At 56.0% G+C, this 27380-nt stretch overlaps 1 protein-coding gene across 2 annotated transcripts in view; it reads right to left on the minus strand.

Annotated features, from left to right (window-relative positions):
- Positions 1-22686, minus strand: part of EPHA8 (EPH receptor A8) — a 36544-nt gene extending 13858 nt beyond the window's left edge. Inside the window, exons 1-4 of one of the 2 annotated variants that reach the window (XM_060309845.1) lie at positions 22603-22686; positions 16838-16902; positions 9967-10630; positions 2143-2298 (exon numbers count right to left, since the gene is read on the minus strand). In XM_060309845.1, coding sequence (XP_060165828.1) covers positions 2143-2298; positions 9967-10564 — 754 coding nt within the window. In that variant the 5' untranslated portion in view covers positions 10565-10630; positions 16838-16902; positions 22603-22686. Of the gene's footprint in view, positions 1-2142; positions 2299-9966; positions 10631-16837; positions 16903-22164; positions 22262-22602 lie in introns of those variants that run through there. The other variant, XM_060309843.1, reaches the window with a different exon arrangement.
- Between the last annotated feature and the right edge of the window lie 4694 nt (positions 22687-27380).

Consider the following 27380-nt stretch of genomic DNA (forward strand, 5'->3'; position numbering starts at 1 on the left):
CCTAAGGATAAGGGCACACCTACTCCATCCTCTGGAAGCTCCCCGAGGGCAGAGGCAGTGTCTCTGCCATCAGATTGGGAACACAGTCAGGGTCTGGGCACAGAAGCCACCCTTCCCCCACCCCATGTAGCACCACCTGGATCCTGGGGTTTGTGCTTCACAAGATTTTCATCCAGAGCTGGGGAGAGTCTGCACACAGCAGCTACCCTGGGCGTGAGATGCCCCAGTCATCTGCATCCCCCACCCCACTCCTTAACCCCCTGGCTGGATTTAATGTCAATGACACTGAACACTGTGGTGGAGAAAAGCAGAGCCCCGTGTGCCAAGTGACCCCTCCCCACTGCCCAGGACGGGAGCCCCAGTCTGGGCAGCACAAGGACACTGGAGAGAGGGGCGGGGCTGGGGGCTGGGAGTCGGGGTAGGATCCTGGGCGTGGGGATTTGAACCAGGAGGGCCTGAGGGGCAATGGAATTCCAACTCTCAGAATCTCAAGCTGGGAATCTTAGATCTTAAGAAAATAGAATTGTAGAATCTCAGAATCATAAAGAACCTTAGAATCTGCAGGGTGTGGAATACTAAAAGCCTAGTCGTTTACAATCTTAAGATTCCTAGAACTGGAGGGCACTGGATTGTGGATTTGGAGAGAAACTGGAGTCCAGCCAGCTGAGTGCAAATGTTTGTGACCTAGAGCCGGGCTCACCTGGCCTGAGGAGCCCAGAGCAGTCACCACGCCCCTCAGCAATCCTTTCTGCCCCAGCAGGTCCCACATGGGGCAAAGGCACAGGTCTGGGCACAACAGGGGAGGGAGGGAGGGAGGGAAGAAGGGTTTACTCGTGCGCGCATGTGTGTGGTGTGGTGTGTGTATCTGTGTGTAGTGTGTGTGTGTGTGTGTGTGTGTGCGCGTGTGTGGTATGTGTGTGTGTAGCAATGTGAATACACCTAGGCCCTTACCTGCCCTGTGCAGGGGGTCTGGGGAAGGGTGGTGATGGAAGTTGGGGGAGGGGGCGATGGAGATCAGGTTGGGGTAAATTCTGGGGCAAAACCCGTCAGCACCGAGTAAAGTACCCCTCACCCCGTCACAAGAGCCCAAGGCTGGTGAACAGCGTGGGCTGAACTGGCTGCAGCTCCTCCCCAGCGGGGGTGGGAGTGAGAGGCCCCTTTGGGCCAGGGGAGGGGAGGCCACGGAGGAGCTGCATCAGCAGAAATGCCAAGACAGTCACGCAGCCCTGCAGGCACGGCGCCGGAGTCCCTCAGAGTCCCCTCAGGTATGGGGCATGCGCGCTGCCGCCTCACCCTCTCCAGGCGCACACCTCCCTTGCAGGGCCAGGTGTGCCCATGCTGAGCTCCCAAAGCAGGCTCGTTCAAGCTCCACGGGGACTCATGAGTCCGTTCCAGGTACCCAGATGCACACACACGTGTGCACACACCCCTCTAAGAACACTTTACACACGTGGGCACAAGCACTTGAACGCTCACACTCTATGCAGGCATCTTCTGCATGAACTGCTACCGACAAGGACACACACAGTCATAATCGCTGCAGGCCTCCCAAGGCACACACAGAATCCGACACACGCAGGCACACCCACTCCATATACACAATCATGCACCCCCCCACTACAGCAGCTCCCCGAATTCTGCAGCTCCCCCCAGTCTCTCAAGGATGGCAGTGAGGCGGGGCAGGGGTGGGGGCGGCTCCTCTGATGCCCGCCTTGCCGCACGGGCAGTCCCCCAGCTTGCCCACCCCAGCCCCCAGGACATTGGCATGACCCTTGGGTCAGAAGATGACCAAAGCCACCTGGTGCTGGGAAGGGCATGAGTCCAGTTCTGTCCTGCCCTTTGGAGCAGAGAGGAGAGACCGAGGGAGGAATGGAAAGATTTCCATTGGAGAGATGGCAGGTGACCTATGATTTCCACTGGAGAGATGGCAGGTGACCTATGACAAGAAGCTGGGAGCCCAGAGAGGTCAAGGCCATTGTTGAGGGGTCAGAGTCACCCCCCATCCCCAGACTGGCCCCTGGCCCATGAGAGCCACCTGTCCCTGCCTCACCCACTGAGACCTGGCTCCCTGGGAGCTTGAGGGGCCGAGCATGGGGTCCTAGCCTAGTCTCGAGGGTTCTGGGGCCATGGGGTGGTACTCACGGGTGCAGGCTGCAGACGGCGGGTCCAGGGCTGCACGGAAGTAGCTGAGGTCGCAGCGGCAGGCCTGGGCGGCAGGGGCTGCAGAGTGGCTGTGGGGAGGGCAGCGGGCGCAGAGCTGGTCCCCGGGGGCCGACTTGTAGAAGCCCAGCTCACAGGCTGTGGAAGAGAAGGAGGCTTCAGGTGACCCTGCCGGGCCACCCTGATGGGCCTCAGGGGCAGCTCTCTGGCCCCGGGGTTCCTGGGGGATCCCCTGAGGGACAGAGGTGCAGCCCTGTAGCATCACCTGTTCCTACTCTCATCTGCAGATGGAGGGACTGAAGCTCAGAGAGGGCCTCTGACTTACATAGGGTTGCACAGCGAGTCGGAGGCAGAGCTGAGGCTGGGACCCTGACACCTGAGTCCCAGCCCCATAGTCAGCACAGGGCGGAGCCTCTCTGAATCCTCCAATGGCCCCTCCCACCCAGGCTCTGTCGTTCACAGGGCACTTGTCCTTGAGCGAGACACCAGCCTCAGGGGCAGGGGTCAAGGCTAAGAATCTGAGGGGGGCCGAAACCCCAGGGGTGTGACCTGAAAGCCAGAGAGGGAATGGGGGTGGGGGAGGAACGTGACTGGAAGAGACGTGTGTGATGAGACCAGAGGTTCCCAAACACGGACAGGCGTGGAACCATCCCTATAAAAACACAGACCCCGGCCCCATCACAGCCACTGAGTTAGAAGAGCCAGGGGTGGGGCCTGGGAATCTGTGTTTTACAAGCGCCCCGAACAATGCTGATCGTCCAGGAATTGCAGGCTCCTGACCCTCCCAGTCTCACCGTGGCTGAACCGATATGTTTCTCGTATCTGACCTTCTCTCCGGCCTCTGAGAGGCACACACATCTTGCTCCTGATGACCACAGCAGCCTCCAAACCTGGCCCCCAGCACCCCCTCCCCAGCCCCACTGCCCGCGAGATGACTCTTCCTTTAGCCAGTATCTATAAGCACCTATTCTGTGCCAGAGACACAGCCACAAACAAGGTCCACATGGCGTCTGCCCTCAAGAAGCTGGCATTTTTCAAGGCGGCAGGAGGAGACACAGTAAATGAGGCTGTGATCATTTCCAGAAGGAAATAAAGCAGAGGATGTGGCAAAGCGTAAATGGTGGGAGGAGCGACCTCCCCTGAGAAGGTCTTTGAGTTGTGGCCTAAAGGCTGAGAACGAGTCAGCCGTGCAGGAAGTGCGATGTTGTGGGTTGAGGGACTCTCTAAAATGACACTGCTGCTGGGCCAAACCGTCACAGGCTCCGCATGGCCTAAACAATAAAGCCTGGTGTTCAAAGCCTCCCTGCAGCCTCCTTCAGGGCCACTCCCTCTCCCTCAGGCCGAACTAAAGGACTGGCCATTCCCCACACTCAGGAGTTGTTTCCTGTCTCGGGGCCTTTGCACATGCTGTGCCTTTTCTTTTTGTCACCCTGTCGAATTCTTTCAAGATTCATTTTAACTGTGCCTTTGATGAAACCTTTCTGGACCGCTCCACATCTCCACATGTACACACACACACACACACGCACACACACACACACACACAGAAACAACCACTCCTCTCCCCATCTTTGCATCCCTGTTCGGTCTCACCACCTGCAACATTATGGCTGTACTTTTTCATCTGTGTGTCTGACTCTCTCTCTGCTTGTGGGTAGATCCTTGTGAACAGGGCAGGGCCGCCTTATTCATCTCAAAGTTCCTAGGGTCTGGCTCAGGGTAGAAGTTGTCAACACTGGTGGGAGTTTTCAAAGTGAGCTAATCCGGCCATTATCTGCTCTGGGCAGAAAGACAACCCAGGGGTTCAGGAGGACCAAATGCTGCCCAGCCAGGCAGCTCCCAGCTCCATCTGTGGAACTGAACTCCTCTGCAACGGGGACCACCAGGAAACTCACTGGGATCTCTCTCCGATAAGTCTCTTTCTAGAAAACTCAGTGCTTGAGAGAAGCTTCATTTGCAAAGCTATGTCACTTATTTGATTGTACCTCTTTATCGTAATAGCTAAAATTAGGTTAATTTGTAAAATTCGACAAACTTGAGAGAAAACCTGAAATCAGGAGAAATGATGATGCCCTTAAGTTGCTTCCCAGACTCAGAGGCCATGGAGCCAGAAGGGGCTTATAGGCTGGGAAGTCAGCGAGAATGTGCCTCAGTTTTGAGACCTCTTTCCTGCCCCCTGGGGAGACCCCAAGAGGGCTCAGGCCTGACTGGGGGCTGGGTGCTTGGAGTTGTGGAGAGGGTCCTAGTTGACACCCTGTGATCTCCCCTCCTCTTCCCAGAAGCCCGGGCACAGCCTAAGAGCTTCCTTCTGAGCCCAGGAAGCAGACAGAGGAAACGGGCTTTGCGCTTCACCAGCAAACATTTATCGAACCTGTGGCTGAAATGAATGACACTCTTCCTCACTGTACTGATCGGGTCCACCTTGATCAAAATCTCGGGAACCGTTTGCTTATTCTGTCCTTTATTTATTCCTTCACCCAAATTTACTGAGCCACGGACCGGACGTAAATAAGACCTAGTGCTGCTTTCAAGGAGCTGTCAGAGCAGTGAGGGGCAGACCAGGACACGTGCGGTGACATCTTGGTGTGATGCATGGCACAACATGACAGCCTTTGTTTTTTTTGTTTTTTTTTTTGCGGTACGTGGGCCTCTCACTGCTGTGGCCTCTCCCGTTGTGGAGCACAGGCTCCGGATGCGCAGGCTCAGCGGCCATGGCTCATGGGCCCAGCCGCTCCGCGGCATGTGGGATCCTCCCGGACCGGGGCACGAACCCGTGTCCCCTGCATCGGCAGGCGGACTCTCAACCACTGCGCCACCAGGGAAGCCCCAGCCTTTGTTTTCTGAGTCCCTGACCATTCAGAGCTGTGCTAGTCCTCGGGTGTTAAAGAGCAGAAACTTGGGAGCAGGCTGCCTGGGTTCCTTTTCTTTTCCAGCCCCTTCCCCTAGGCTAAGTGACATTAGGCAAGTTGCTGGGCCTCTGTGTCTTCATCTGGAAAATGGGGACAATAATAGTTCCCACCTCCGAGGGCTGTTGTAAGGATGACAAGAGTGAATACACGTGAATTCACACGAGCACAGCGCCTGGCACTCATTACCACCGTACGCAGTCAGCATGTATACGTCTGTTTGGCAGAGAGGAAACAGAGGCTGGGGAGCTTGAGTGCCTCGCCCCAGGGTCCCCGCTGAGCCAGGTTGCAAACCCCAGTCTTTCCCCCACCAGCCTCTCAACACCCGGCCTCTGCTTAGAGACGGCCCCGCCATCCTGCCACTTCACCGGTGGGCGGTTCTCACACGCTCGGCTAATACCCATATGGCTATAAAGTGTCAAGGCTAGATTAATCCGCTCAATGAAAATAAAATAATCTTGAATAAGAATACTAATCACCAGGCCTCGGGGAGCCCGGAGACCTGGAGGCAGAGCCGGGAATTAATGGCCGAGACAGATGGAGCGGCTCTGGGCTGGGGCCCGGCTGCCCGTAGACCCAGGGCGCTTCCGGAGTCTGCAGTGCCCGGTGTCGGCCGTGCGCCAGGAGGGGCTCCTGCCCCTGCCGAGGGCACCTTGCCCAGGCCGCCTGTCAGGCCGGCAAGCTGATGGAGACCCCGGCCACCTCTCTCCTCTCCCCCACGAAGAGCTTGAGATTTGACAAATAAGGTGTCTGCTGGTGGCCGACCAAAGGAAATTAATTCTAAATCAGATTTTGAACACAGTCAGGAAGGCAGAAGAGCTCGTTGTTCATGCGGCCCCTCTGAAATGAGATGCTCTGATATTTATAGAAAGATGATTAGGGCCACAGAGGGTGGTTCATATTCTGTGTCCAGGTGACAGAAAGGACGGTAGCCAGGAGACTCTGGGGGCTGCTCTGTTGGGTGATGTTCTGAGAGGTCCTTCTTCTCTCTGGAGGGGGTGGGGGGGATGCAGCCACGTGTTGGGGGAGGTCACTGGGTCAGGAACTGGGTAGTGTGGGGAGCTTTCTGGTCAGGGGGTTGGGAGATTTGGGATTCAATCAACCACTCCTAGCTGTGTGCCCTTGGGTCAGTCACTTCGCCTCTCTGGGCCTCCATTTCCCCACTGGTAAACTGGACTAGCTCCGCGTGGCTCTGACGTTCTTCCGTGGGTCCCTGAGGCCCGAGTGCAGTCTCCATAAGGATGCTAAAAAGCCATGTGATTGGGCTGGTCCCCCCTCCTGGGCTTTATTGTCTTCTCCGTAAAAGCAACTGCTACCCAGCCACTTCCGAGGGGAGCCTTGAGGGTGAGACTAGCGAGATGGGAACCTGGCAGCTGGGAGGGTGGCTCTCTCCATGGGCCTGGCCGCTGTTGCAGCCCTCAAGCGCTGGGTCCCTTCTCCTATCACCAGAAGGAAGGCGGGGGGGCACTCGGGTGGGGGAAGCCGGGACCCCCTCTCCCAGCCCTGTTTGCTCAGACAGAACTGCCCGATGGAGAAGGCCAGGGCCCCTCGGGTCTCAGGAGGCCCCGCTCAGGCTGGGCAGGGGGCTCCAGCTTTGACAGGCCATCTCAAGCAGCCCAGCAAAGGCACCCCCAGTCTGTATCCAGCTCCTGCTCGTGCCCCACCCTCTCCCACTCTCAGGCTACCCATTAGGGAGGGGTGGGGATGGGCGACACTGCAGGGCCGCTGGCCCAGGCCTCCCGTTGGGGGAGGGCCTCAGTTTTGCACCTGTGCTGTTTCTTTGAAGGAGGTTAACAGACAAGCACAGAAGCCCACCTACAGGGTTAAGAAAAGTCTCTCCTCGTGCGATTTAAAACCGGCATCCCCCTGGGCTTCCCTGGTGGCGCAGTGGTTGAGAGTCCGCCTGCCGATGCAGGCAACACGGGTTTGTGCCCCGGTCCGGTAAGATCCCACATGCCGCGGAGCGGCTGGGCCCGTGAGCCATGGCCGCTGAGCCTGCGCATCCGGAGCCTGTGCTCCGCAACGGGAGAGGCCACAACAGTGAAAGGCCCGCGTACCGCCGGCATCCCGCCCCCAAACGTCACTGCCTGCAGTGCACTATGAATTAATATTTTTTATAAAACCTGTAATTATCTTGCAACTGGCATAATTACACTGCATTGTGATTTAAATGTAAAATTCATAATATGCTGCAATTCCCTAACCCTGCTTTGGCATTTCTTCATTATTTTTTATTAACGTGCCAGCAGCGTCAGGAAATGGGAGTGGCCTTGGCTTCTCCCAGCTCTGAGGAGGTCCCCCTGCTCAGGCCGTGGAGTTTCCACCAAGAGTCCTGCCCTTGACATGCTGTGGGTCCTTGGGCAAGACGCATTCCCTCTTTGGGCTCCACTTCCCATCTCTATCAAAAAAGGAGGCTGGAGCAGTACCTCTGAGTGAGGCCCCAACCCCGAAGTCAGGAGGACCAGTCTCCCTCCTAAGGGCAAGGATGTACTCTGTACAAACAAGTGGCCTGCTGTGCTCACTGGCTCAATCCAGGGTTGGGGGCAGCTGACCTTGAGCAGGTATCTACTGGCTAGCCTGCCCGACTGTTACAGCTTATACTGTCCTGGTTACTAACCTTTTTAACGTTACCCCAGGGGGCTTCGCAGAGAGCTTTGTGGGCAGAGGAAGCAGTTCAGGGCTCTGGAGTGAGACAACACGGGGTCAGATCCCTACTCTGCCACTTAAGTTGAAGGGACTCAGTTTTTCATGTCTGTAAGATGGGGATATAATACCTCGCTTAGAGGAATATTGTAAGGATGAGAAACTGTGAACTCCCCGAAGGCAGGGATGCCCTGTGTCTCTATTCCTGATGCCCGGGACACAGTAGATGCTCAACAGAATGAGTAACTGACATAATGTGTACTATGTGCTCATTAAAGTGCCTGGCACACGGCAAACACTCAAAAAATTGTCACAAAGGGACTTTATATCCCCATCCGAATAAGGGGATGTTGGGAGCTGGCTCTAGTGGGGAATGCAGTCAGGATAGGCCAGGGATAGGTGAAAAGCCTACACACATGGCTCAGAGTAAGACAGACCTGACTCAGAGCCCAGCTCCACCTCTCACCAGCTCTGAACCTAAGCAGGACACTACCTCTTGAGCCTCAGTTTTCCCATCTGTAAAATGGAATTGTAATACCTGCCTTGCTACAACGAGCCAATGAATGGATGTGCTAGGAATCCCCTTGCAAGCTGTATAGGTAACAGGGATGTTTGTTGTTATTGTTACTACCCAGAGGGAAGTTGAGAAGTACAGGGATGTCTGTGAAGGAACCAGGAGAGGCTGGAGGCCTGGAGAGCATTGAAAACTAGGCCACAGAGGGTAGAACAAATCCAGAAACAGGCAAATGTCACAGAAGGTGCTTTGGGGTTTAGGGTCCAGGAGAGTGAAGACTCGTGGCAGCTGGAAGTATGAAAAAAGCTTTCTTAAGGAAATCAGAGAGCCCCAGAGAGGGGCCAGAAAGGGCCTGATGGCTGGACAGAAGAATCTAGTCCTGGAGATCTCGGGGCAAGATAACTCCTAAGCTGGACCAGGCTGGACTCTGAAGCTACTTTGCACATCACCTGAAACTGTCAGCCTGTGTCCTGCTCAGTCCTGCGAGCACCAAGGGGCCTTCCTGCCGGCTAGGGCAGAGGGGTGATGCTGAGAGGCCTGAAGGTCCCTCTAACTGTGGTCTCAGGGCCTGTGTAGTACCAGCAAAGGGCTCAGAGGATATTTCTAGTGTCCTTCAGGGCCCCGTCCCAGTTTTCACTGAGGCTGTCTGGGGACAGGCCCTAGTCTCTCTGATCCCTGCCCAGGAACATCTCCTCCCTCAGGAGAACCGTTGGTCCCAGAAGCAGGCTTCACTGAGCTCTGAGTGTCATGTGTCTAGTCCCTGGGGAGATCAAGGAAGGGCAACCAGGTGGAGACCACTAATAGCTGGGGCACCAGCTGTCTGTGCACACCAGCCCTCCCAGGGTTCCTGGGCTGTCAGGATGCCTGGCTGCACTGCCCCCACATAGGCGTCTGCTGGCCACACACACATGCACACAGCCTGGGCTCTGGATCCGGCTCCTGGTCTGTGACACAGGAACCCCAGCAGTACACTGTGGGAACAGGAGTCATTTCATGACCCAAGTGCTCCTGGCCGTCCCTTCCCCCACATCCCTAGATAAGTTCCCCCTGAACACAGGCAGGCTGTGACATGCCCACCCCAGACAGTCCTCCCGGGGTGCCCCTGCCCGCATAAGCTCACAATGGCCTTGTAGGCCACACATTCGCCCTGAGCCCTGATTCTAACCCACACCTCCTCCCGCCCAACAGGTTAGAAGTTTAGTGGTTCTGAGCCCAGACTCTGGAGCCAGACTTCTGGGTTCAAATCATAGCTCTGCCACTTCCTAGCTGTGTCACCTTGGGCAAGTTGCTTTGCTTCTCTGTGCTTCAGTGCCCTCATGTTTAAAGCCAGGATAACAGTAGTTCCTGTTTCACTGGATGGTTGTGGGGATTAAATGAGTTAATACGTGAAAAGTGCTTAGAATAATGCTGGACATGTTAGGTCACATCACTGTTCCCTAGCACAGGCACGTACCCAGTAGTATTCCCAATCACACTGGTGCCCAGAGATGTACCTCTCTGGGTACATCATGATGCCCACGGAGGGTCCACCTGGTTGTAGTGTGTCTCCCACCCCACAGCACACACACAACACACACGTGGGTGGCCTGGTGACACAGGAACGCTGGAGGTTCACGCATCTTCCCAGGTGCTGTGTGCACCACCCAGGAGCTTGCTGACTGTGCCAAGCCTGCTCCCCGGCCCCCAGCATCCCTGCCCAGACCGAGCCCAGCTGCCGGCCCACCCGCACAGAGGCACGCTCACCCACACAGGCATCCCGCCGCTCCTCGTAGCCCGCGCTGCACACGCACTTGCCGATGGGCACCAGCCACTCGCCCTCGGCGCTGCAGTACATTTTGGGTGTGTCCCGCTCCTCGGAGTGCCGCACGCACTGGCCCCGCACCTCCACCAGCGAGGATGAGTCGGCCCCCGTCACCGCCTCCGAGAAGGCGGCCAGGTTGCGCACCATGGTGGGGCACTTCTTGTAGTAGATGCGGAGAGACAGGATGGCAAGGCAGGCACCGATGTCCTGGAAGGCCAGGTAGAAGCCACGCTTGCTGAGGGGGCCCACACCTCGCACCTCCGTGTTGAGCTTGAGGCGCCGCACACCCAGGTCGGCCCCGGTGAAGCTCTCGTCGGCCGCGATGGTATCGATTTTGAGGAACTGGCTCTCCTGTGTGCTGGCGCCCAGGTCACGGTCCGACTCCAGGTAGTAGAGGTTGAAGGTCTCCTTGCAGGTGCCTAGCACGCCGGGCATGCTGTTGCAGTCCCGCAGGGTGAACTTGATCTCGGCGTAGACGCGCCGGGCGCCGTCGCGGGGCACCCAGCTGGTGCGCAGCCAGTTGTTCTGGTTGGGGCTCATGACGTTGCACACCTGGTATGTGTGGATGGGCCGGAAGGACTCGTCCACCTCGTTGATGGAGTCCCACTGCGGGCAGAGAGAGCACAGCCAGCTGAAACGAGAGGCAGCACCTGGCCCTCTCTCACCACAAGCCACATGCACTGTGCTGGTAGCTTCCTGGGGAAGAAGACGGAATGTTCTTCAGCCTCGAGGAGCTGACCTTCCAGTGGACTGCCAGCCAGATGCCATGCACCCTACAGAAGTGATCTCATAGAGTGTCACATCCTTCTGGGGAAGTGTTATTTGCTGCCTTTTCACAGGTGAGGAACAGAGGGGCTTAGACATAGAGCCATGCGTCTGGGGTCACATAGCTAGTGAGTGATGGAGCTGGGACTGGAACTGATGCCAGAGCTACAAAGCTCTGACCTCATTTCTACACGGCTACTCCATCACTCCCAGAGTGGGGTGACCTTTCTAATGCATGAACCTGACTGTGTTGCACCCTCCGCCTCAAATCCTTCAGATACAACCCCTGCATTGGTGCTTGTTGAGTGACTGTCTGATGGATGGACTCCCTCTGCCTTGCTGTGTGTGATGTTCCCTCTGCCCCCAACCTAAGGCTGGGGGCTCACGGGCTGGCCTGGATCCCACGCAAGGGGGATACCAGGATGTGAGTTGAGTACGATTGCTCCTGTGCCAGGTGCTGGCCAGGAATCACTGATTCAGAAATAAACCAGTGACCATCACTGACACTATCAACAGAGTGCAAAAGCAACCCACAGGATGGAAGACCTAAGGCTGGGGGCTCACGGGCTGGCCTGGATCCCACGCAAGGGGGATACCAGGATGTGAGTTGAGTACGATTGCTCCTGTGCCAGGTGCTGGCCAGGAATCACTGATTCAGAAATAAACCAGTGACCATCACTGACACTATCAACAGAGTGCAAAAGCAACCCACAGGATGGAAGAAAATGTCTGCAAATCACATATCTTAGATGGGATTAACATCCAGAATATGTAAGGAACTCCTACAATTGAACAACAAAGAACCAAACAGACCTGTTAAAAAATGGGCAAAGGACTTGAATAGACATTTATCTACAGAAGATACACAGATGGCTAAACAGCACATGGAAAGATGCTTGACATCACTAAGCGTCAGGGAAATTCAAATCAAAACCACGATGAGATACCACTTCACACCCATTAGCTATTATCAAAACAACAGAAAATAACAAGTGTTGGTGAGGAACCCTGTGCATCGCTGGTGGGAATGTAAACTGGTGCAGTCACTGTGGAAAACACTATGGCAGTTCCTCAAAAAATTAAACATAGAATTACCGTAAATTCCTCTTCTGCGTGTACACCCCAAAAGAAACAAAAGCAGGGGGCACTTCCTTGGTGGCCCAGTGGTAAAAGAATCTGCCTTCCAATGCAGTGGACGTGGGTTCGATCCCTGATCAGGGAACTAAGATCCCACATGCCGCGGGGCAACTAAGCCCGTGGGCCACAACTACTGAGCTTGCATGCCTCAACAACAGCCTGTGCACCGCAACTACAGAGCCCACGCATTCTGGAACCCATGCGCCACAACTAGAGAGAGAAAACCTGCATGCCACAACTAGAGAAGCCTGCGCACTGCAACGAAGAGCCCTCGTGCTGCAATTAAGACCCAAAAAATAAATAAAAATTTAAAAATATTTATTTATTTATAGGGACACAGACATTTGCACATCCACGTTCATAGCAGCCCGAAGGTGGAAACACGGATGTCTATCAGTGGATGAACTGATAAACAAAATGTGTCTATCCATACAATGGGATATTATTCAGTCTTAAAAATGAATGAAATTCTGACACTTGCAACGACACGGAGGAACGCTGAGGACATTATGCAAAGTGAAATAAACCAGACGCAAAAGGACAAATCCTGTATGCTTCCACTTATCCGAGGTACTTAAGTCAGATTCCTAGAGACAAAGTACAGTGGTACTTGCCAGGGGCCAGGGGAAAGGGGGCAGGGGAGTTACAGTTTAATGAATACAGAGCTTCAGTCTGGGAAGATGAAAGACTTCTAGAGATGGAGGGTGGTGATGGCCATATAACAACGTGAATGTACTTAATACCACTGAACGGTAGGCTTAAAAATGGTTAAGATGGTAAATTTTATGTTAAGTGTATTTTATCACAATTTTCTTTTTAAAAAAGAAAGAAATACACCAGAAATACTCCCTGCCCCCAAGCACCTCACGTCCTCACAGAAAAGGTGTGGAGGGTGACACATCGAAGGGGGTGGGCACATAGGGTATGGCGAACCTTCCTGTAGGCTGAAGCAGGACCCTCCTTCGGGGATGGGAGGGACGAGTCCCAGCAGAAGCTGGGAGGTGTAAGTAATGTTCTGCAAGCCCAGTGTGGACACAGAAGCGTCGTACTGAAGACACAGTGTTGTGAAATGATCCGAAAGTCCAGAGGCCTGGGTTCTGGGCCTGGGTCAGTCTCTAAATGGCTGTGTGATGTTGGGCAAATTGCTGCTCCTCTCTGGGCCCCAGCTTCCTCAGCTGCAGAATGCTGATCAGCCAGGGGCAGTCACTGTTGGGCTGAGCTCAGTGGACTCTGGAGGAGGAGGGGGAGGGGCTGGTGGCCAAGGGCAGAGGGAGGGGCCAGGCTCTGGGTCCCCATCCTGGCTCCACCAGAGGTGTAGCCCCTTGATCTCTCTTGGGCCTCTATGTGTATTGTCCTTGAACTAGAGATCCTACTGCTTAAGCAGGGGGTCGGGGAGGGGAGGAAGGAGGTGAAGACCACGCCTCACGGGGCTCCGAGAATCTGCGGGGTCCTGAGCTGTCCCACAAGCTCTGGAGTGGGGACTGTGGGCATCTCAAGTCTTTCCTTTCTGACGAAAGCCCCTCGGTCTGACTTCGTCTTGGCCAGTTATATATGCCAGTCCTCAGTGCCCTTATCTGTAAGAGGGGCTCAGAAAGGCCCCACTTCAGTGAGGCTTGAGAGGATGAAAGGAGATGCCTACAAAGTGCTTAGCTTGGGCCTGGCACAGAAGGCACCCGAGGAACAGGACTGGTATGATGCTGAATGGGCAGCCTCTTCCCAGCCCACCTGTGCCTGCCTCTAGGGACCACTGGGGAAGCAGTCCAGGGCGTGCCCGCCTCACCTGAAAGGCTGCGTGGCTCCTGCACGCCCCACTCCACGAAGGGCCCCCACGCTGCACCCTGCTCTGCAGCTGGGGCTCTGGGCAGCACTGAGTCACATCTGGGGTTAAAGTCATTGTCACAATTAATGGAGCACCAAAGAGCCAGCCAGCTGCTCACTGTCTGTTTCCTGCCAGGGACCTGGATAAATTAATCAGCTCAATCTGAGTCTGCTCCAGCCGCTCCACCAGCGCCAATGGCCTGGCTCAGCCCAGGGGCTGCTGCAGACACCCAGAGGGGCATAAATTCCTGGAGGGTGGGAAAGGGCGGAATCAGCCCTGTTCTCCACCTGGGGCACTCCCACCCCAGCCACCTCTCTGCCCCCTGGCACACTCCTCCTCCAGCCCCCACCACCGCTCTGGAACTCTGTCCCCCTCCCGGAACAGAATGCAGCAAACCAGCTGTACGTCCCTGGGTATATCACATTCCCTCTCTGAGCTTTGGGCTTCTCATGGGTCAAAGGGCGTAGCTAATGCCTGCCCCTTTCATCTACTTCATCAAGCGAGACAATAAAAAGGAAAGTTCATGGGCTTCCCTGGTGGCGCAGTGGTTGAAAGTTCGCCTGCCGATGCAGGGGACACGGGTTCGTGCCCCGGTCTGGGAAGATCCCACATGCCGCGAAGCGGCTGGGCCCATCGGACACGGGTTCGTGCCCTGGTCCGGGAGGATCCCACATGCCGCGGGGCGGCTGGGCCCGCGAGCCATGGCCGCTGAGCCTGCGCGTCAGGAGCCTGTGCTCCGCAACGGGAGAGGCCACAACAGTGAGAGGCCCGTGTACCGCAAAAAAAAAAAAAAAGGAAAGTTCACGAATGGCTGTTAATTCACCAGGTAAGGTGGAGCACCACCCAGTATGTGGAAGGAGGGGTCCAAAGAGAGGGGCGCAGCCTGGTTAAAAGCATGAGCTCTGGGGCCAGACTCTCCTGACCTTAGCAGAGATGCTTAACCTCTCAGAGCATCTGGTTTCTTGCCAGTACGATTGTCCTTTTCCCGCATCATCTCACGGATGAAAACTGCGTGGAACAGGTTCTGTGATCATCCCTGTGTTATAAACGAGGAGGTGGAGGCGAGGTAAAGCGACTGGCCTGAGTCACACTGATGAGAGGCGGCACAGCACCAGCTCGTTCAGACCCAGCACCGCTGGCTTTAGGCCTGTGGCCTGGCGGACAATCTGCTAACTCTGTGATGCTGGAGACAGTCCTGGATAACCCTGCTACCCAGGGTGCTTAACAAACTCCAGAATCAGAAGCGTGGATGGAACCTCAAGGACCATCACTCTCCACCCAGCTGACACTTATTAAACAAAGGATTCCCAGGCCCCTCCCCAGACCCACTGGATGTGGGCATCTGTGTGTTTCACCTGCCAGCCTGGCACAGGTTCAGGATCTAGAGTTTGGAAACCTTCTTTCCTCTCTGGGCAAGCCCAATCTCCAGGCCCCATAATGATGGGAGGTGGTCCCTGGCTCAGTAGATAATGCAGCATTGGTTCCCACCCCTTCACAAGGTGGCACAAGGGACTCAACACAGGCTCCAGGCCCAGAGAGATCTGAGTTTGCGTCCATCACTTGGAACCTGTCTGATGGTGGCTTTTTCTCATTGCTCTGAGCCTCAGCTTCCTCATCTGTGCAATGGGATGGCTGTACCCACTTGCAGGATTGGTAGTAGGGATGAAATGAGATAACGTCCATGAATTGTTAAGAGCTATGTGAATATAAGTTATTTGTTCTAACTCCTAAACGAAATGAGGTAACTCTGAGCCACTCTTGTTTTTTTTGGTTGTGCCACACAGCTTGCGGGATCTTAGTTCCCCGACCAGGTATTGAACCTGTGCCCTCAGCAGTGAAAGTGCAGAGTCCTAACCACTGGACCACCAGGGAATTCCCTGAGCCCCTCTTTACAGCACCCAGTAAACAAAAGAACCTTAGATCACCAACGTGATCGACCAAAACCCAAGTCTGGCCATATTCCTCACCCCCCGCTTAAAACCCTTCCAACTTCTTGTTACCCTAAAAACCAAGTCCTAAGCTCTGAGTGGGACAGAGGGACAGAGATACACAGAGCCAAGCCGGGGAGCCAGGCCCATTCCTTCCTAGCTGCTGGGCCTCAGGGGAGATGCTGACCCAACCGACATCCAGGCAGTCACCTGCTCACGGGTGAGCCCCTGCCACTGGCAGAGCCGGTTCACCGTGCCAAAGCCCTTCCACACCCACGCTCACCCTGGGAGACAGCCACGTGGGACACACAAAAGAGTGCTTCACAGGGAGAGACTGAAGCCCTGGGGGGTAAAGGGACATCCCAGGACCCAGCCTTTGTCCTCAGGCAGAGAAGGGGGTCCTCTGGGCTCTCGGGGGTCCCTGGCCTGCCCCTCCAGCTCCCTGAAGCCTGGTGCATCGGGGCTGATGACAGCAGACTCAGCTTACTGATACCTGGGGACGAGACCCCCAGAGAGAGAGGAGTTGGGCTCATCCTGACCCCAGTCACAGGCCACAGAGAGCCCAGATGACAATCTTACCCCAAAGTAAAGAAATATTCAAATACCAGCTCAGTATCATCATCATCATCGTCATCAATATATTATTATCCCTCTGTCTCCAGAGGCATGGGGGCTGCCCAAGTGTTCGTGAAAGAAGTCCTGGTTGTATGATGCGTTTGTGTCTATGGTGGGGATGTGCGTGCTTGTGTGTGTGCGTTTCTGAGCACGTTTGCAGGAGGAAATTTACTGAGATGTAACCATACTACACACTAATAACAATGATAACGATTATACATTTAATGAGGGCGCACTGTGTGCCAGGCACAGTGCCAAGACCATGGAGGCCAGATGGGCCTGGGACACAGACATAAGCATCCCACATCCACGCCTCAGACTTGGAGAATCGGGAGGCGGCACTAGGGTCGGTTCTGGAATCCCAAAGATCTGCATGCACTAAATTTAAGAAATCAGCAGCTCTGTCTCTGACTGCTGTGTGTCCTTGGGTAAGTCCCTTCACCTCTCTGGGCCTCTGCTTCCTTTTGATCTGTCTGATGATAAGACTGTGAGTCACAGCCTCTCCCTGCTCACAGAGGGACAACACTGGCCCCACTGCCCATCACTTACCCCGTGAGCGGGATATGTGAGCCAGCCCCAGTCCCCATGGATGGTCGACGTGTCCAGCAAATTCACTGTAGAACAGGAAACAAGAGCACATCAGACCCCTGGGCCCCCGTTCCCCAGTCCCATAGGACCAGCCCAGCCTGGCCACACTGGTCTGCTCTCAGCCCAAACACGCCAGCTCCAGTCTCTGGGTCCTTTCTCACTTCCCCATCCTTCAAGGCTCAGTTCAAGTTCTTTCTCTTCCTTGAAACCTTCTTCCACCATCACAGCCAAAACATAATCGTCTCACCTCCCAGAACACAAGGGGCCCCGAGTGCCAGGCTACCCTGGTTGGTGGTGCAGTGGGGTGGCTAGGAGCTGGGCTCAGCAGTCCAGGGGTCTTGGGTCAGAATCCCAGCTCTGTCAGTTAGACGCTGTGTGTCCCTGAGCAAGTTTCCTCCCTTCCCCAAGCCCCCATTTCCTCCCCTAAAATGGGGTGACAGTGATGCCTGCCTTACAGGGGCTTGTGAAGATGACCTGACCCTGGGCCACTCATGGGACATGATGGCGTTCAAAAGCACCCACCGACGTTCGCGCTGTTAGGTCAAACCTCCCCCCAGAGGACTGGCCCCAGCTTTCCCATCACCAGTGTCCCCCAGTGGGTGCCTCGCACCAACAGGTCCTCTGTGCACACGGGACGTGGAGGGTCTTGGAGGAAGAAGAGCTGCCTCGTACGGAGCACCTGCTATGTGCTGGGCTCTGCTAGGGGAGCCTGAGATGCCTCATCTGCGGCCCCCACAACACGGCTGAAAGGTGTTCATTCTTATCTCCATTTTCCAGATGAAAACACTGAGCCTCGGTGAAGATCAGGAACGTGCCTGGAGCCCCACAGGTGTAGCTGCAGGGCTGGCATCCAGGGCACCACAGACAAGGCCACCAGCCCTGGTAGCTTGAGCCCAAGGAGCAGAACCTCTGGGCTGTCACTGTCGTGGGAAGGAGCGCTGGCCTCAAAGGCAAGTTTACTCTAAGCCAGACCCTCAAAGGGGACCCTGCAAAGTACCAACAACAGGGTGGAGAAAAGAGCCTGCCTTCGGAATCAGATATCACTGGGCTCATATCTCAATACAGCTACTTGGTAGCAGGTGACCTGCACTTCACCGAACCTCAATTTCCTCATCTGTAAAATGGGGATAATAATATGTAAGGGTGGGCGAGGGTAAACTGTAAAGCCTGGAGTCAATGCCTTACTAAAGCTCGTTCCTATTCCCTAAGTCCTGGCCCTCCTGCCTCTCTCTTGGGACCTAGGAGCCATCCACTCACTTTAAGGTGATAAAGATGCACTAAACTGTGAAGAGCAGGGCTTGAATCTCAGCACTGTCTCTAACTGCTGTGTGTCCTTGGGTAAGTCCCTTCCCCTCTCTGGGCCCCTGCTTCCTTTGATCTAGCCGATGAAAGGGCTTTGGGCTCCAAGGTCCACAGCTTTCATTTCACTTTCTCTTCTATGTACCCCCTCTCCCAGCCAGCAACCAGGGGCTTCCAAACAACCCAATCTGCAGACTCCGGCAGGTCACAGAGGGTTCAAACGGGGCCCTCCTGGAACTTTCCCGAAGAAAGGCTGGGTGTCCTTCTGCCTGAGATTTGCATAGCTCTGCGCCTGCCCCTCAAAGATGGAGACAAGTGTCCTCAGGAAATGTAGGAGTGAGGATGTTCTTATTCGCTGATTTTCTTCCTCTTTCTCCTCTCACCCTCCCCACCTATTGTCAGGGGCCCCAGAGGCTGGCTGGAGAGATGACTTGCCGAACCAGGAAGGGGCTTCTGAGGTCCTCCCCTGGGTCCCCAGGGGCCAGGTGGGATCAGGGGATGGAGCCAGTGTCCGCAGAGGGATCTCCCTTCCCCGAGCCCAGCCGGCCTCATGCCAGGGGCACAGGCAGAGAAGCCTTCCCACCTCCCTCCCTCCCTCCCTCCCTCCCTCTCAGGCAATGGAGAGAAAACTGGGTCAGGCAGCTCTCTCCTCCTGCTGGCTGGGGGGAGGGGGAGGGGGCCGCACTGCAGTTTCCCCCAGACCAGCAGGGCCCAGTTTGGGGAGAGGGTGGGGAAAGGGGACGTGTGGGCTCCCCCGCCCCACCCACATCCCAGATGGGGTCTCAGCCCTTCGCCAGCATCACCCGGATACAGCTCAGACCTGCCCCTACCCAGGGGCAATGAATGTCCCCCACTGGGACTTCTCCCCATGAACACCCTGACTCTAGAGGCAACTGCCTGCAGACTCCACTTTCTAGACCCTTCCCTCCCCTCTGGAAATCCCCAACCACACCTGCAGCTGCTTCCTGATCAGTCAGCCAGGGGGCTCAGATAATCCAAAAATAAGTCAGAAGTCGATTCTATTGGATTCAGGAGGAGTTATAGGATTCCAGGGCTGCTTGCTCCAATTCCCTCCAGACCCTTCTCTGTCCATCCCCTCCCCTCCTCCCCCTCTGTCCCCTTCTTCCCTACCTCATGTCCCCTTCTGTGGGGGGAACACAGAGTGTCTCTCATGGGAAGCTCCAGGCCCACAGGAGGGCTCATCAGGGCTGGAGAGAATTCCAGCGTTACGCCCATCCAGCTTGGGCCTGAACCCCCTTGGAGATTCCAACCTTTCTGCTCACCTGGGCTGGGCTCTCTCCTGCCTCTTGCACTGCTGGACTGCAGGTCTGTGTGACATCTGTGAAGTCAATGACCCTCTCTGGGCCTGTCTCCCCACTTGTAAGTGGAAGGATTGGACCCATGGTCTCTTAGGGCCTTCAGTGAAGCAACCACTTAACCCCTCTGTGCCTCGGTTTCCTCATCAGCAAGATGTCTGTAGGCATCCTTCCTGGGCCTACTTGCCAGGCTATTCTGGGGGATCAAACGGGTCCCTCTCCTGCTCTGAGAAGCACAGATAATTCCTAAGCCTCTCCTATTTGACTGTGGAAGGCATTATGCGATTTCTTTTTTTCTCCAGCACTGTCACCTTCCCCCATTCCATTTCACTGAGACTAATACCTAAATTGATTTACATTCCCTGAGGACGCAGCGCATGATGGTGAGGCTGGAGAGTTCAGGGTGGCCAGGGGATGTCAGCCAAGATGTGAATGCCTTGGAGATCACCCCAAAGTGCTGTATAATCCACACCACAGAGTGATAAGGGTTCGAGCCTGGTGGGGCTCAGGGGCATCTCTGCAGGTGTCGGACCGTCCCCAGCAGTGTGAGGGACCTGGCATATGGGCACTTGGGCAGCCTGGGGCACTGTCACCTTTGCAGGACCCCAGCTGGGAAAAGAGCCCCCTCCCTGAGTTCCAACAGTCTCCCTGGCCGATCCTGGCTCTGCACCAGCCCAGGGACTCCTGGCTGTTCTATGTGGAACCCATGCCCCAGGTCTCCACCCAGGACTGTCAGACCTGCGTGGGTAACCCATGTCCAGCCATGGGTACCCTGCTGTGTTGATCAGATAGGTATGGCCTGGCCCTTGGACAACGTCTCCCTCCTTCTCACCCTTGACAGACATCCCCCCTTCCTCTCTTTGAGACCTTGCCTCTTCCCCAACTGTCGCCCCTCCCTGGACACATCCTCTCTCGCAGGCTAATGGTCTGTCCTCTGCTTGGGAGCCTGGTCAAAGTCCCCTCCCCAGGGGCTCTGGGGTTTGCCAGCCTGGGATTCTGGAGGGTGCTGGCTCCTCGCTGGAGAAGAGAGTTGAAGCAAGGAGCGGGGGATGCACCACCCAACGCCCAGAGCCTTGGTGTGGGCCCTTCAGAATCCTGCTGGGTGAAGAATCTGTCCCCTTCTCCCCACCCGACCCTGGGAAAACCGTGTCCTCAGGCCACAGCCCCAAGAGCTCCCAGGCCCCTTGTGCACTCTTCCCCTCAGCTCCCTTGCTATGGTCCCTGCTCCCTGCATGGCCCCTGTTTCATTGGAGATTATGAGTTTATCCATGTCTCTGTGTGTTTATTCTGTGCACATGCATTTCTGTGGACATGAATGCAAGTTTGAGGGTCTTTTTATATGTGTGGTGTCTGCGCATGGATGTGCACATTTTCATGCGCGTGAATCTTTACATGTATGTGTGCACATGTGTACTGGCCGCATTTCCGTGCATCTGACTATGGCGTGGGGAGGGGGCTGTCCATGCACATGAGTCTCTACAGGCCTGGGTCTAGGCGCGTGAATCCTAACATGTGTTTGTTTGTGCATGTCCGGTTGTGGGTACGACTGCATCTCTGTGAGCCGTTCGTGTGTGAGGGGGTGGATCTGTGGTATATCTGAGCGTGGATGAGGAACACTGGCTCTGGAGCTTCCTGGAATCTGGAAGTTCATCCTGCCAGAGTGAGAACACAGCTCTGGACCCAGGATGTCAGTCCCAGGATCCTGCACAGAGCACCAGGTCTAGCCTCCCTCTGGCAGAGCTGCAAAAGCAGAGGAGGTCCAGGGCAGGGGCTGGCGTGAGGAGCAGAACCCAGGGTGGCATCCTGAGCCGGACCTGGAGTGTCCAGCGGGGCTAAGATGTATGTGTGTGTGCGCGCGTGAACGCTTGCACATAAGTGTGTGGAGACCCAGACCCTTTTGGTTCCGACTGCTCAGCCCTCACGCCCATCCTGTGTCCCCTGAGTGACCAGACTGCCCCAGCCTTGACTCCGGACAAGACCCAGCTCTCCAGGGCCTTTCCATCTGCAGCCCTCTCAGCCCCCTCCTCACTGGTTCCTTCTCCCCAGTGCCCACCAAAGCTGCCTCCCCTCCGGCTCTCACCCCCTGGCTGCTGTCCCTCGTTCTCCCCCAGTCCTCCAACCCTCCAGCCCGGCCCACTTCCAAGACCCTCACTTGCTGCCGCTCATTCCCATCTTCCCCCAACCCAGTCCTGTTCTCTGATCCTCCTTGCCCTGAACCTCATCCTGCGTCCTTGTGTCCCTCTGCTCTCTGTCCTCTGCCCCCACCCCTGTCCCCTGCCCTGTCTCCTCTCTGCCCTATACCTCTTCTCCTGTCTTCTGTCCCCCCGTCCTGTCTCCTCATCCCCAGTGTCCGAGCCTCAGTTCCCTGTCCCCCGCTCCGAATCCCTCAGTCCTTGTCCTCCTGTCCCTGCCCCGGTGTCTCTGTCCCTCATCCTCAAGCCCTCCGGTCCCTCTCCCTCAGTCCTGTCCCCATCGCCATCGCTCTATCCCTTGACCCCAGGTCTCACCCGCGGTGCCACGCCTGCCCCCCAGACCCAGAGATCCCAGCTCCTTTGGCATTCGGGTCGAGGGAAAGGAAGTTGAGCCTCGCTCTGGTTGCGCGCGCCGCGCCCCCAGGCCCCTCGGCGCCCCCGCCCCGCCCCGCCCCGCCCCGCCGCCGCCGCCGCCGCTCACCTTCGCCGCGCGCCGCGGACACGCAGGTGGCAGCCGCCGCCGCGGCCGTGACGACCCAGAGCGCCGGGGGCAGGCGGCCCCGAGCGGGGGCCATGGCCGGGCCGGGCTGGCGGGGACGCCGCGCACCCTGGGCTCGGCCGCAGCGGCCCGCGCGTCGGCGCGCTCCCTGCTCACCCGCACACCCGGCTGCCGGGCGCACACACCGGCGCACACACCGGCGCACAAGCCGACTCGCAGCGCACACGCGGGCACCCGCGCCCGCCGCCGCCGCCGCCGCCGCCCCGGGCGGGGGCCGGCCCGTCACGGCGCCGAGCCAATCAGCACCGTGGCGGGTGGGGGGGACACGGAGCCCGCACCGCGGACACCGACCCGTGGACACCGACCCGCGGACACCACAGACCGCCGCCCGTGCGCACGCTCGCCCTCGCCCGCCCGTACCTTCGGGGGCGGCGCGCGCCCCACGTCTGCACGTGGACTCAGCCACCGCGCACCCAGCCACGGTTCGGACGCCACGCGACACCGGGACCCACGGACCCACCCGGGGAGGCCCCGCGTGGACACACGCGGCCACACTCTCTCTTACACACGTGACCCTCAGGCACACGCGCCCCCAGAAAGTGCCTCGTGGGGTGATGCATACACACTAGTTCACGGACAGAGGCTCAGAGGCAAACTCGGAAGCACTTTTACTTAAACGTTCTCTCCCCTCCCCCACCCCAATGACTGGGCACCCCGGGAGGCCTTAGAGTGCAGTGATCATGAGCTCAGGCTCAGGGACCAGACAGATGTTTCAATGCTGGCCTTGGGCAAGTTTCTTAACCTCCCTGAGTCTCAACTTCCATGTCTGTAAAACAGGGACAAGGGTGTCTATGTCCTAGGGTGGTTTTGAGAACCATATTCAAGGACCCAGGTAAAGTGCCCGGCATACTGCCAGACACACAGCCAGTGGCCAGCTTGGATGACGGTGGTTACTATCCCCTGCTTTCCTCTCCCCTGACTTCATTCACTCCAATTCTGTTCCCAGGATTAGAGATCTCATCCTGGGGAGGCTGCAGGCTGTAGGGGGAGGACGGTGTCGTGGGGCTCCCTCCTGAAGCCTGACCTACCAGCCTCCAGCCTGGTGAGCACCTGGTGGGCCAAGCTGTCCAGGAAGCAGATAAGAGATCTGCAGCTCCTGGGGACTGGCTGGCAAGTGTGTGCCCACTGGGGCAAGTCTCACCGCTGCTCTGCCTTTCAGCTGGTGCAGACCACTGCTCAGCCCCTCTGAATACACTTCCACTCCTGTGCTCACTGGGGAAGAGTTAGACCAACGGCTGGAGGTTACATGGGATGATAAAGGCCATTTGGGGAGTGTGTGCTGTGTACCAGACCCTGTTTTAGGCGCTTTATAAACTTGCGTTACTTTAAGCCTCACACAGCCCCGCAGGGGAGGTGCAGCTAAGGAGACTGAAGTGCAGAAAGGCCATCATTCGCGTTAGATCACACAGCTGGTTAAATGTTAGAGAGGTGCTCAGATCCAGATCCGCTGGACTCCAAAACCCACTTCTTTCCTGTGCGTCTTTCTTTGTTACAGAAAGGGGAAGACGGCTCGTATTAGGAGCCCTTTTCTAACAGCTCAGACCAACTGCCTCAAAGATGTAGTAAGCCCCCTGTTAGCCGAAGCGTTCAAACCGACACTAGCTCGAGACTGTTCAGGGACGCTGTGAGGGGGGCTGGGGTTCAGGGGAGCAGATTGGATTAGACCCGGAGAGGCAAACTCCAATGCCCATGTGAGACAGGCAGGCAGGCTAATGAAACCTGCCAAGGGAAGTGTTCCCAGCTCCAGTCAACGTTGCCCTGGGGGTATGAGCCCAATTTTCTGCGTTTTCAAGAGAAGCTGTATATCTGGAATTTTTATGTGGTGTCTCTTAATATTTAAAGTTGGCAGCTAACGGAAACATTTTAATAACAAGTGTGTGCAAACCTGGAGAGAGGTGGCCACAGGCCTCTAGACCTTCCTTCTGAGCTTCTTTTAGACAGAAAAGTCCCTGGCTGGCACCTCGCTCCTGGGCCACTGGGGCAGTGGGCAAGGTAGGGTAGAAAGATGCAGACCGTGCAGTGTGCAGTCACGGCACTCATGGGCATCCTGTACCCCGGCCAGGGCTCCCAGAAATATTTGCTGGTGGAGGAAGCTTTGTTGGGGGCTGGGGTTCTGCATCCCCAGGTTGAGGTGGAGCCAACCACACCTGGGTTTTGTCCATTTTGCAGGTGAGGAATCTGGGGAATCCTTGAAGGACTTGGTGAGCATGAGGGTCTCTGTCAGGGGCCTGCTCCATGTTCTGAATCCTCTTTGACAAAATAAGAAATTCATTTCACCAAACGTTCTGCGGGCTAAGAGTGGTTTGCTTTCAGTTGTATCTCTGCCCCTCTGATACTCCCAGGACACCCCAGCCCAGGTGCACCCTCTCCTGGGGTCTCTCCTCCCACCCCTTCCCCTTTGCTTGTCCGGGGTTTCCAAGTAGCAAGTTGCCAGCCTGCCAACGGGGAGGAAGAAGCCATTAGCACCCGCTGCCAGCTTCACTTCTCTTCACTTCACTCACTGTGCACCTCCCAGGCTGGACTATGCATCCCTCTCTCATGGAATCCCTGCAACTTGGGGCTTTCACCCCATTTTTTTTTTTTTTTTTTTTTTGCGTAACGTGGGCCTCTCACTGTCGTGGCCTCTCCCGTTGCGGAGCATAGGCTCTGGACGTGCAGGCTCAGCGGCCATGGCTCACGGGCCCAGCCGCTCCGCGGCATGTGGGATCTTTCCGGACCGGGGCACGAACCCGTGTCCCCTGCATCAGCAGGCGGGCTCTCAACCACTGCACCACCAGGGAAGCCCTCACCCCATTTTAAAGACAAGGAGAGTGAGGTTTGTGAGGGCTGACTGACGGAGTGGGAAACTCTGTGAGGCGCACGAGCGGGATCCGTGATGGTTGTGGAATGTGTCTCCTCTCCGGACTGGGTTCTGAAAGCCCACGGCAGGGTCCCGGCTGGGTCCTGTTGCATCCTTCTGGTGCACAGTAGGTGCTCTGGGGACGTTTGCTGAATGACCCAGCAAATCATGAGCAGACGGGCAGAAGCCCGCACCCCGTTGACCCGGTGCTTGAGGCCGTCGCTGCTGGAAGGCGCTTCTGGGTTACAGAACACCTTGCTTTCTGGAGGGCTGCACAGCTGTGCTAGCCGGATCTGCTACATGAGCTTGACCTCAACTCGCCAGGGGGTGAATCTGAACAGCGCTCACGCCCTCGCATCGGCACGCTGGCGCCTTAGGACCTTACTCTATGGAGCAAGGTGGAGGTGGGGCGGAAAGGGCTGGACTTGGCCAAGCAGGGAGGCCACTGAGCCAGTCCTTCCCCACCTGAGGGCCCCTCCCTGACCCCTATCTTTTCCTTCTGGGAGTTGGAAGGGGGGTTGCAGGAACGTCTGACAAGCCCATCACACTCTCCGTTTCCTGGGATAAATACTCTCCCAAGAGTATTTCTTCTCACTGTACCTTTCGGAGCCTCAGTTTCTCCAACTATGTGAGAATAACGAGAATAATGCATAATGACGATATGCCACCAATTCAGAGGGTTGCTGTGAGGCTCATATGAGTTCACAGGTGCAAATGTGCTTGGATACCTAGAAAGACAGCTAGGATTGGAAGGCATTCTGTACTTTAAAGGAGGGGGCTGGAGCCTGGCTGTCCTGCACTCTGAGGGATGAGCTATGCAGGGCGTCACTTTGGGCACAGGTAGAAGAGGTGTCTGGCGGGAGGTGGGTGTGCGTGAGTGTGTGGGGTTGGGTTCAGTGGACAGTGGTTAAACCCCGCTCATCCTTGAGCCACCCTAGCCCCTGCCCTGGATGTCTTATTGCCTCAAACTGTCCACTCAGGGCCTAGACTCCTGCAGAGAAACACCACTCCGCTGCCCCGCCTCACCCTCCACCTGGCTCACTCTGTGACGGGACCGGAGGGGGCGGGCATTCCTCATATTTGCATAGAAACTTCTTCTTCTCCCCCAGGCATGGACGAGCCATTGGAGATCTTAGCTGGCTTCCTAACATGAAACCCATGTTGCTTCCCCACTTAGGGCCTCAGTTTTCCCATCTGTGACGTGCCTGCTGTACCCATTTTCCCGAGTTGCAACGGGCATGAAGGGCGTGTGGAGCTGGCCCTCCACTGGGCTGGTGCTGGGGTTCCCAGGTCATAAGATAGTACCCTGCCTGTGATGTACTCCCAGGCTGGAGGGGAGGCAGCACCCCAGGAACTAGTGAGGAAGTAGCTTACATTACATAGGAGAGATTCACCCGGACCACGGGGAAGGTGTTTAAACTTTGTACTTCTAGAGCCAGGGCAGGAGTGCCTAAGACAGCCCTGTCAGATAGAAATATAGCGTGCGCCACATGTGTAACTTAATTTTTTTCTAGTAGCTATATTAAAAAGTAAAAATAGGTGGAATTAAGTGTAATAATATATTTGTTGAGTGCAATTGCTCAGTATGTAATATTAATTTTGTTAATCAATTCAGTAATTCAACAGCTATGTATTGAGCCCCTCCTGCAGGGCTGTACCAGATGCTGGGGATAAGATGGGGGTGCCCCCCCGCACAGATTGTCCGTCTAACGGGAGAGCAGATCATTAAATAGGCAATTACAAAACCCCCCTCCACATAAGGGACTATTTCAGGAACTTTAGGCACCAAAACTTAAAATAAAATTTACAATTTAAAATATTTCAAAAAAAAAGTCCTCTTGAAGCAGAAAATACCGAATGTAATTCAGCCCTTTCTCAGGGGCTCAGAGTCATTGCTGTGAACACAGAATCATTGAATCTCCATGTGGAAAAGGACCTAGAGATGAGTTAGTCAAGCCACTGCTTGCGGGACAGTAGGAGACAGAGGTGCCTTCAGGGCCACAGAGGTGGGTGGACCTATTTTCCCTTGTCCAATAAATGAGCCTGGGCTTCTCTGCTTAATAGCATTTCTGTCTCCTCCCTCACTCTCAGGATGTCAGCTGCCTCTGCTCTCTGCCGTAGCGCTCCCACCTCTGACAGTTGCCAACTGCCCCCTAAATTGCTGCTTCGAATCTATTGTGGACTTTAAAAAAATGAATATTTATTAGCATTGCATGTAAAGTAAGAGTCAACGGGTTCTAAGTGAGGGACTTTCGCGTGAGTAAAGAATATATGAGATTGGTGTCAATGGTTGGGGCTG

This window comes from Globicephala melas, chromosome 1 (assembly GCF_963455315.2).
Source record: "Globicephala melas chromosome 1, mGloMel1.2, whole genome shotgun sequence".
Lineage (NCBI taxonomy): Eukaryota > Metazoa > Chordata > Mammalia > Artiodactyla > Delphinidae > Globicephala > Globicephala melas.